We start from the raw sequence: 11,318 nt of genomic DNA, 5'->3' as shown, positions 1-11,318 counted from the left end.
TTAAACTTGATATGGATCACAGAAGCCTCAATTCAACAACCTGAATTAAATTTTCTCTAAAGTCATTAAGGAAGACTAATCCATTCATGTGGGTAGTAGTCTAAATATGTTTTCTTTGCCCTAAAATTCATAAAAAAATAATATTTTGTAAAATCTGACAACTATTTTTGTAAATACAGTTGTCAAACTTAAAAATTTTGGATGCCCCAAATTCTTTTGATAGCGCTGAATCCATTTTCATTATAAAAACACAATTCTATTACAAAATTCCTTGAAATTATTTTACCCGGACTCTAACTCAAAAACTTGTCCGATACGGCAACCAAAGCGTCCTCAACAGTCTCTGGGCGTTAGGGTTATCGACATTTCAACAACGACACTCTCAGCAGGAGGAGGCTGAGGGAGATGCCCCAATTCTTGATCGTGATCCCGCCCCTCCTTTTGGGGCAACGCCGCCGCAGGCGCGCAACCATTCACACCATTCTTTTCGCCGCTCTCGTAAGCGGCGCTCGTCCTGCACAGGGGACAAACGGAGCGCTTTGAGAGCCACGCATCGGCGCAATGCACATGGAAGGCGTGCGCACATGCTGGAATCACGCGGCACCAGTCACCAATCTGGAGTGGCTCAAGGCATACCGCGCACTCGCTCTCCGGAGTCCGCTCTTCTTTCAGGCATTCGAGTGTGGGCAAATGCTGGAGGTCAGCCTCCGAAAGGCCCTGTTGCTTGGGAACCTTGCTGTTCTCCTCAAACTGTCGCTGTCCACGCCTCTGATGCAGAGACACATAGGAGACAAGACAGAGATAGAACGCCACCAGCATGGCCATACCAGCGCAGAACAGCAACAGGGATACCACAATGGCTAAAATCATTCTCTCTAATTGCAGGCTGATGATAAAAACTAAACCTCAAAACCAGACGATATTCTGTGGATCAATAATATCCCATCTCTACAGCAGGCATCACAGAGCAGCAAGATCTGACATGGGAGGGGAGGCAAGCAAGCCTTTAAATCATCGTTATTTCTACAAGTCCAGACAGACAAACGATGGCCGCCGTGCCATCGCTGATATTGCCTTGATTGTCTCTACAGTGGCCACCCACCAATAATGAAACAAATGGTCATACGGCTTGGAATTATGGCTTAAACCCATTTACCATCTTATCATTTCAAAGCTCCCAACAAGAAGCTTATCAAATTTTTTTTGCCTTGAATTGGACAATTTCACACCAAAAGCAGACTTCTGATTTAAAAATTGACACCCCTTCGACATTTTGAGAATAAAATCTCCCGAGTGGATAATCTTAACCCATTAATTATTATTTTATATTGTGGATTCCTTCGAAAGAGCTTGCGTGCACGGCTATGATAGTTGCTCTCAAGGAATGATGTGAAATGATAAATTTTGCCCTTTGCTAATTAAAATAAAATATCTCAACTTGCACACCATTTTGAATGCCAATGCTTTAGTCTGTAAAATAAATTTCGTAATAGGATCCACCTTTTAGGGTTGAACTTAATTCATATAATCAGTCATGTCATTGAATCACTTTTAACTGTTTAACTCAATTCATGTATCTATAATGTTGAACTTAATTCATATAATCAGTCATGTCATTGAATCACTTTTAACTGTTTAACTCCATTCATGTATCTATAATGCCTTTGAATCCTTTATAGGAAGGGAGACCCTACCTTAACATTTATCTTAGCCATTTTTCTCTCTCTTTTTCAAATAACATTTTATTACATTAAATTAATAATAAGATATTTAAATTTTTATTTATATCTTTTTAAACCAATTTAAAATATATTATTATTTTTTAATATTAATAAATCAAAATACAATATTTCACTAAATTCAATTCATATATCCGTAATGTCCCTCTCTCATGACTTTAAACTTATTAAATGAAGTGGTCTTACTTTTACTTTTTGAAAATTTCACAAAAATATTTTATTTTAAAAATATATAATAATTTATTTCTATTATTTTTTTAAATATAAATGAATATTAAAAGATGAGATTATTTTGATAGATAGCATTGTGGTTAGGGTTTTACGTTTTTGCCACAAATCTTAGTTACTATATATAAATCAAATATGTTGGTGAGTCAGAGTTTGGATTTATGAAAAAAAAAAGTGATTGATTATTTAAACTAATCTTTTAAAGATCATTAGATCTGCTATGTATCAAAGATGTTATATTACAAAATTAATCTTACACCTCATCAACTCAAGCAACATGGAGATTAGATGTTGCAATAAGAGCCATCTTGTGGTTTATAATTTGAGATTTAACAAAGCCTCATCCTTTTATAATTGAAGCTACAAGGTTAAGTTCCGCAATTCTAATCCATTAGGTAGTCAACATAGCAGGAAGGTAATCAACATAGCAGGAAGACATAATAGGTTTCACTTAATCGAGGAGTTCTAGAGGATGCCTTTTCTTTTCTCTCTTAGTGAAGATATAAACAAGCCACATCATTCACCTCACTTGTATCCATTCCCGAGTGAATGGTAGCAAACCTTTAGATATAATTTCAAGTAATTATTTGTCATTTCCCTTGGAATTAATTATGAAAGAGGGGTTTTGATGATTTCAATTTCTTTTGTAGAATTTCATATGGGGATTTTATGACTGGAGTCTCATTTGGTAAAGCCATTGTCTGCAAATAGGAATGGATAGGATTGAGAGGTTTGAGGAATCTAACAAGTATAGAAAATGCCTTAAAAAGAAGGTTTATGTCATAAATTTAGACTTACTAGAGGATGAATATGGAAGAGTGTAGCATGATTTTGGTCAAAAGAAGGATTCTCTAGATTATGAGGATAGGTGAAGATATGGACAAAATTCTTTTGTCTTTGTGGAATTAGGGATGCAAAGCATTATTCTTAAAGAACTGGAAAGTAAATTTGATGCAAAGTGTACACATATGGAATATCTTCTTATATGGGATAGATTCACCAACTTATAATTATTTAATAAGATGATATTTTCAGAGAAACAGAAAATGAGAGCCACGCATCGGGGGGCCAAGAGGGAAACGACATGAGAGCTACGCATCCGCGTAGAGTAAATGGAAGGTAGGTATGGCTGCATAATGCGATCACGCGGAAACTGTCACTGAACCGCAATGGCTCGAGGCATACCGCGCACGCGCCCTCCGCGCCTCCGCCTCCCCACACCTCTTCTCCTTCTTTCCGGTTACGACGGTGGGCAGCCGTTGGATGCACGCTCACGATATCGGCCGTCAGCACCACAGTAGTAATAAAAAGCAGGACACACCAGAAAGCATAAGACGTCGAAAAACATGGAGGCGTGATAATGTGGTTTGGAACGCGGAAGTGACAGATTATAATATCGCAACCTTTGCAATCTACATGAATTTTAGACATATTCTATCCATCACCTCAAGTTTGTGGATAAGGTCACTTTGAAGATATGAAACAGATTGGTTATAATATCAAAGGTCGCACCGAGGCCCATCCCGGAGGAGCTAACTGGGCGCCTCTCCTATACAACACCTTTTGGGCATAAAGGTTTTGGACATAAAAGTTTTTGCTGAACTGGTAGATTGGGTGTTAGTTGTTGGACATATGCAAATGGTACATGTACATCATTAATATATTCTTTTCCTTGAGCATCAAGCAAACATCTTACACTTATGTGGCAATGTTTTAGGAGAGACTTAGACTAGCACTTCTATTATATTAAACAACAATTTGATATTACAACTTGGTATTCCTTTTTCGGTAAGAAACACCTCTAGCAACAATTAGGACCCCATTTCAAGGTGCAACCATATACTGTGATACTTCTGCTTACTTTTATGTTATGTTTTGATTTATTTTATATTTTAATTTTATAGTTTATTTTAATGGCCAATCCAACCCATTTTTCAGTATAGGTATAATCTTTTTAGTATTTTTTTAACATTATACTATCTTATGTTTCTATGCTAAGAGTACACTTTTGGCTTTGGTCTATTCTTTCTAATAAAACACTAACTTAAAATATGTAGCATATCCCTATATACTTTTCTTTAAAAAACAATAGCATATTTATCCCAAAAAAAATATTAATAAAAAAAATATAATACTTCTTACCCACTTTTATTTGCATAGCAATGATAAAGACCTTTATTAACAATGTCATTATGGCTAGCACAAACACATTAATAAATATGGTTGATATATGTCAAAGGCCCTATTTTCCATCATTTATATGCCAATCGCTTTTCGAAATTGAAGCCAGTCAACATAATTATTTATTATTTATTAATATTAATATTATTTATATTAAGAATCTCAATGTCATTTATAATATTAATATTATTAATTAAATATTAATAATATTAAAATAATATAGAACCTAAACCCTAATTTTAATCTAATTTATAAACAATAACTATATTAATGTTTTGTAAGTCTTTAGATATGTCAAACAATGCCTTTAAGTAACTAATTTTTTTATAAATTTGAGTTAGATTAAAAAAAATAAAATCAAGAGAGAAATATGTGTGCTTCTCCAGCTAGTTTCATAGTCGTAATTATGCTAAGTGGGGGTGGTGTGGAAATGCACCCAATGGCCACTCCAAATGAAGCAAATCTAAAATGCCAAAGCAACCTTTCATACATAAATTTTTAACAAATTATAATGCCAGCCACGTTTCAAGAATGATTTTTTAATAAATTAAAGATAAGATCATACTAAAGAAACTAAAGAATTATTCACATACTTTCTATATTATGCATTGGATCTTGTATTAGACAAAGAATATTCATAGATTATCAAATCCTAGTCATTCATAATTTAAAATTTTGAAATTCCTCAAGCCCAATTCCAATATAGACCATGTCTTCGGTGTAAAAATGATGAAAGGAAGTGTGGGAGGAAAGAGTATGCATTTTTTGTTCTTCTGGAAAAATGGAAACAGAAAAACATTTCATTTTATATTGTGAGGCCTTCAAAGACAACAGGGAAATTTATCGAGATATGCTAGCAACTAGCTCTTGGGATAATCTATTTAGCGAGGGGTTTGTTGAGAAGCTTGTAGCATTTATTTTGAAGCTTCACAGAAAAGGGTCAAATACATCAAGCAGATGAAAAAGCAATCTGTCCCATAAGCTAACTTTAGCCTCGTGGACGTTAAAATAATTTCTTCTTCAAAAAAAATAGTAACTATGAAATATAGTTACATATACGAAGTTCTATTAAGAAACATTGGCCCCTCATTGTCTCAAAATACTTCGAAAATTTCGTTGAGAGAAGTCATGTAGGAACATAAAAACAGATCAAAATAGTAACAAAAAGGCAATACAACCAACAAAACTACCATGCAAAAACTCGAACCATAAAGTGCCCTGCATCATATATTGAGATCTGAGAGATGGAACCTACGGATAATCACTCCAAGAAATTATATGCCCAGGGGAAGAGACATACAAAACCTACGTCAAAAGGGGAAAGCCCCCGATCTAATGATAGATCCCTTGGCCAACAAGTCAAAACATATATGCCCTTCCCTAACAGAGGCTCCACGGTTAGAAAGATGGTCTACCAAGTGATTCTGCTCCCTAAAAATATATGGTAGAAGCAGATGGAAGAAAAGGAGGCCATCATGGACCCAAGTTGCTTCATCCAATGGAGAATAAGTGGAACTTCAAACGGGGAATGGCCCTTGACCCAATCAATGGCCACCTTCAAGTTGCCTGCAGTCAGGATATGCTCTACAGCAAGCCATGAAGCACATTGAATCACCCCCCATAAGGCAAACACCTCTTCTCTAACATTTGTGCCATATCCCCTTGATCATTAGAAGTAATAGGTCAGGGAAGGACTCAATCTGAGTACGGCTCCACACCCGTACTCCCCATTCACAGAGGCACATCAAAAAAGTCGACCGGGAAGAAATTCTCTAGGTTCTTATATGACCATCTATGGATATCACTAATAGGTCTCCAAGGGCCAATTTCCAAAAAGTATGCCGCAATATTCAGAGCTATGGATATCAAGTCTGGAGATTTATTCTCTAAAATGCATAAATTCCTACATCGCCATATACCCTAAAAAATGTATAATGAGTGTGCCCTGAATGCTCGATGGTGGAAGCACTAGTGATGGAGGCATGCAACGATGGAAGATATATGCACCAGAGAATTGATCTTTAGAATATTAGAGACCTATTCCCAGGTTAATATCGAAAAAGGGAAACTCAGAAATAGATGATGCACCTCCTCAGTCGACGATTGACATAGTGGACAAAGCCCCGAACCATTGAATCCTCACTTAGCTAAATTATCCAAGGTGAGGATTTGATTGTGAAACACAAGGCAGATGAAACATTTTAATTTTGTTGGAACCTCCCACCTCCACATACAGGCCAACCATTTAGTACCGAGATCCTATCAATTTTCCTTAGTAATCAATGAATAAATTGCCTTAGTAGAGATGAATCCTCCATTGGAGCAGCGTCCCCAGGTAAGTCTATCATCCTTCTCTGTGAAGACTATCCCTACATGGCATAAATTAGAATGGTAGGAATCCCATTCAAAAGTGAGTTTTGGTGGGATATCCAACTTAACAATGTGTGACCAACTGGAGGAGAAAAAACTAGTGTTCTATGGGATACCAATATGAGCAAGAGAGAAAAGTCCACGATCATGCAAGAACTGAATAATGGGAAGAGATAAGATATGTACTCCCTCCAATCTGATGATGGCATCTAATCCAACTAAGCTTTTGCTACCACATCCAACCATCCATATGAGATTACCGCACAACCATGGCTTATATTTCATCAAACTATGCCATATAAATGAGGCACCCTTTTTTCTGACACCCCTACCAAGACCCACTATTCCAAATATGTGTTATTAAGGTAATTATCTCTTATGATTTCATGCGAAATTCCAGGTCCCATGAAATCCATACGTAAATTATTAGTTACCAGAGCCATATTGAAGTACTTTGTGTCTTTAATTCTCCAGCCACCTTCCTCCATCAATTTGAAAATTATAGAGAGTTTTTATAGATGGAATTTCAAATTATTTCCAGACCCTGCCCAGAGGAATTTTGCTAGAATTGATTCAATCTTGTTGATGACCGACATTAACAAAAGAAATATATGCATCCAATAGACTGAGACGCCTTGAAGGACAACCTTGATCATAATCCTCCTACGACCCAATATGAGCCACTTGTTTTCCCATAAGGTCAATTTCTTTTGAATTTTCTCAATAATCTATGACCAGTCCCACTTCTTGCAGTTGCAAGGCTTCAAGTGAAATCCTTAATACTTGAAGCCACCATCTAGAGACCTAGTTCTAATCCCAAATAGGTCTGCAATCTTCCTAGTCTGCTCCTTTATGCAATTTGTATTGATTTCTTATTTTTCTTTGTTTAAAATGAGACCAGAGGTATTCCCAAATTTGGTAATGACTTGGTGTAAGATGTAGCATTCAGAGAGCTTAGCCACTCCAAGACATAAGACATCATGAACAAACAATAAGTGTAAGAGATTCCTATTTGATGTAACCCTACATCTAGTGATCCTTCCAACCATCTTGGCTTATTTTAATCCTTTACTCAATGCATCCATGACCAAAATGAAAAGAAATGGCGAGAGTGCACAACCTTACCTCAATCCTCTAAAAGTCCAGAAGAAGTCTTTTGGCATACCATTGCTCAAAACAACTAAGTTAGTCGTCATGACACAAGCCATGATCTAATTAATATGCCTGTAGGGGAAGATGATTCTATGAAGGATCAACCTAAAAACATCCCAAACGACCTTATAATATGCTTTGATAAGATCTATTTTCATCAAACAATTTTTCAATTTGCAAGATTTTATGGAATGTATGCATTCTTGGGTTATCCCCATAGCATCTTGAATCCTTCTATCTCCAAGGAAACCGAAATTTTCCACAGTAACATGCTTAGACAACATCTACTTAACTCGATTAGCAATTAATTATATGCAACATTACAAAGTGATATCGGTCTAAAATTTGAGAAACGAGAGGAATTAATTTTTTTGGAATAAGAGCAAGAAAGGTAGTGTTGATAGCACCTGAGATATGGCCCTGACATCGGGACTCTTCCACCATTTCAATGAAATCAGATGCCATCAGGTCGAAGAAAAATAACCGACCAACCACTTGGTCACACGCTCTTTTCCTTAGCAAGTTCTTTCAATACTCCTTGCAACTCATCTGCAAAGATGGGTTTGTCCATCCGCTCAATGACTTCTTCGTTGACCATACAAGGGAATAAATGGGCAAATTCTAATTGGTCTTCAATATTTATTGCATCATATGCCAAGCATTGCTTCTTGAAGTAAAAGACAATCTCCTTGTTAGAAATTGTAATTACTCCCGCATGTGGAGTTAGTTAAAAATATAGAGTCACTTCACTGAGTGATTGAGTGATTGAGTGTTTGAGTGTTGATTCAAGTCAAGTGATAGACAACTTTTAGTGTGTGGTTGCATGTGATTGCATGTCAAAGTATTTTAGGCGAGTCACTAGTTGGAAAATGTTTAAATACCCCTCACCGGGTTCATTGTAATCATCATGTTTTGTGTGATCAATAGAAGAGTAACAGCTCGTGTTTTATTTGTGAATTATTTGTGTTTTGTTTCCTCTGCCTTCCCAACAAATTGGTATCATAGCTACGTCAAGAAAAAGCCAAAATTTATCAGCCCTTTGTGTATTTGAGAAATGCAGCGCCAATCTGCAACAGCTGCATAGTTTATTAGTTTTTGATTATTTAAGAGCCGTGAATCCCTTATTGTCCTGCAGTGCCACCTTATCATGAAAGGCCCGTGTGTGCTAGCCACCACTGTAAGCAACTAATCCTCTATCACCGCCATCGTGAATAGAGTTGGAGGACTAGAAAATACAAACATAGATTGCAAAGTCATGGCTGGTGGTTAACAGAGCCGTGAGTTTTCGTGAGGGGAAAACGACATCACGCAAGGGTCACAAACTCCGCTCAAGGAATAAATTGAATTCACCATTCACCAATCGAAGGGTATGAAAAGTCAATTAGCATGCTACTCATGTCGTCCACAAGGGAAGGATACATGTGATTTTTTTTTTTCTAAGTCACAAGGTTTGACCTTATTCCAAAGGTGTGTTTTAATTAAAGAAGTTTTTGAATTTTTTTTCAAGGGTCGAAAGATATATGGAAGTGTTTTTCGGATTTTTTTTTATTAAGAAAAAAACAAAGGTATATGGTATAAAGCTTTTTATAAGAGTTGAAGAGTTTTTAATTGAAAGAGAATTAAGAAAAAAAAATCCTTAGCAAGAGAATTTAGGATTTTCTTAAAGTTTATCTATTAGTGAATTTTTTTTGGTGTTTTGTCAAGTATGACAATTTTTGGGTGAAGATTGTTGCCTTACGGGGAGCATATTGAAAATCATATTTTTCTTCGGGAGCAATATGGAAGATAATCTCATGCAATCAGGAAAGAGACTATAAGACATAGGAAAGACCACAGTCATGGGTTGCAAAGCGCAATTGAAGCATATTAAGAAAAGATATCGAAAAGAAGAGGAAAAGATCATTGCCATGGTTAGAAAGGTTTAGGCCGCAACCGAGGAACTAAGAAGTCTAGTAGAAGACAAAGAAGAAATTGAGGGTGATTGGTGTAGCTTTGATCTGCTACCACCTCCTATGCTTACAAGTGAATATTTTGATCATTGGGTTATCAAGATGTTAACTTTTCTTCAAGCTAAAGAGTTAATTGAGTACGTGTTGGGTAGCGGAGGTCCCGCATAATGGTTTTGGGACAGAGAGCCTACAAATTAGGATTAAATCATTGTAAAAACTTCGAAGTATGCGGAGCATGAAATGTAAAAGGTCGAGTCAAAGGGTTGTCCACCTAAGAAATAATGTAAAATAATAGGAAGTAAGTCGGATCGTGGACCATAGGAAGGTATAAATAGAGCGCAACTTTATGTGGAAAAGGCAGTTCTTGTTCAGGCATGATCTTGGATCTAAATTGTAATGGGTTGTTGAAGGAAGCACTTTGAAAGTGTCGGTAAGTCGGAGTCGAGGGTTTGGGTAAAGGACAGAGGCTTTGCAGCTGTGAGCGGAGAGGCCTGGAAGAGTCCGCAGCTGTGTGCGCGGACCCCTGCAGCTGAGTGCGCGGGGCAGATCTGGTTGTACGGGTGAGAAGTGGAAATAAAAATAGTTCATTTTGAGAATTATTTGTGATCTCCGAATTATCGCGAATCTGGCATTTTGTATGGTTAATAAGACTGTTTTGATTTATGAGCACTGCTTATTGAATACTTGTGAATCTGGGTTTAAATCTTAATCCGCGAACTAAATAAAAGTGATAAATGTTTGCTTAAAGACCACTTTAAAGTAGATCCGATCGGTAGACTGCATGTTAATAGAAAGTAAGAGGTATTTCGGATTTGCACGAATACAACGCAGCACGAACGGGGCGTGAATCCTCCAAACCACATCTAGACATCCCAAGGGTGCGGAAACCTAGTTCCAGCACCCTCCCCTGCTACCTCGGGTAAGACCTCAGTCCACGCTTCTCAGGCTGTTGCCGAAAGGGCCGGTAGTTGTAGGATTTGCTTAGCTAAATAATTCTTCCAAACTTGGGTCAGGCCCATATAAGCCAACAAATGGTTCCGTTGCCGGGACCGGGATCTGCCTAAGGGGTGTCTGGTGTGAAACGCAGGGATTCTATAGAGAAAAGAACTAAAGGAGCGAAGGGACCAGGAATAGTAGTAGTTTAAGGGTAACAATGACGAGCGCGATCCAGTTACCGATATTCAAAGGAGCAAGAGGCGAAGACCCGGAACAATTTTGGTTCGTGTTAACATCCGTATGGAATGCGCAGCGAATTGTAGATGATAATATCAAAAAGGCTACCTTAGTTAGTGCGCTGCAGGATTGAGCACTGACATGGTACATAAAGTACTCAAATGATCACCCAACGGTGGGGACAACAGAAATCCAGACCAAATTGAAGAAGGAGTTTAGCTGGCCAAAGTCAGAAACACAGTTGATTATAGGGTTCAAAGAGATTGCAATGATGCCTGGTGAAACCCCGTGGGATTTGGACCAAGGATTGAAAAGTATTATTCGTGAGGCTAATATGTCATTAACGGATGCGCAACACTGCACTTGGTTTATGGCATCCTTAACACCACATCTGAGGACAACTTTATCACAACAGAAGATCTCAACCCAGGCCGAAGCGCTAGAAACAGTAATGAGGTTACACGAAACTCCGTTACAAGACCCGGGTTGGGAGTTCAACAAATCCAAGCACAGATCCAAAATTTGT

At 37.4% G+C, this 11,318-nt stretch overlaps 1 protein-coding gene across 1 annotated transcript; it reads right to left on the bottom strand.

The window, feature by feature from the left end:
• Positions 1–217: 217 nt before the first annotated feature.
• On the bottom strand, positions 218–1,249 carry LOC149140083 (E3 ubiquitin-protein ligase ATL23-like). The gene has a single exon (XM_089449700.1). The coding sequence runs from the start codon at positions 868–870 to the stop codon at positions 334–336; it is 537 nt and encodes a 178-aa protein (XP_089305826.1). The 5' UTR covers positions 871–1,249; the 3' UTR covers positions 218–333.
• Positions 1,250–11,318: the final 10,069 nt, after the last annotated feature.

The sequence above is a fragment of the Pinus tabuliformis genome, chromosome X, assembly GCF_031772625.1.
Source record: "Pinus tabuliformis cultivar Carrire ecotype Pingquan chromosome X, CPIR1, whole genome shotgun sequence".
Taxonomy (NCBI): Eukaryota; Viridiplantae; Streptophyta; class Pinopsida; order Pinales; family Pinaceae; genus Pinus; species Pinus tabuliformis.
This window is presented reverse-complemented; position numbering and strand designations above follow the sequence as displayed.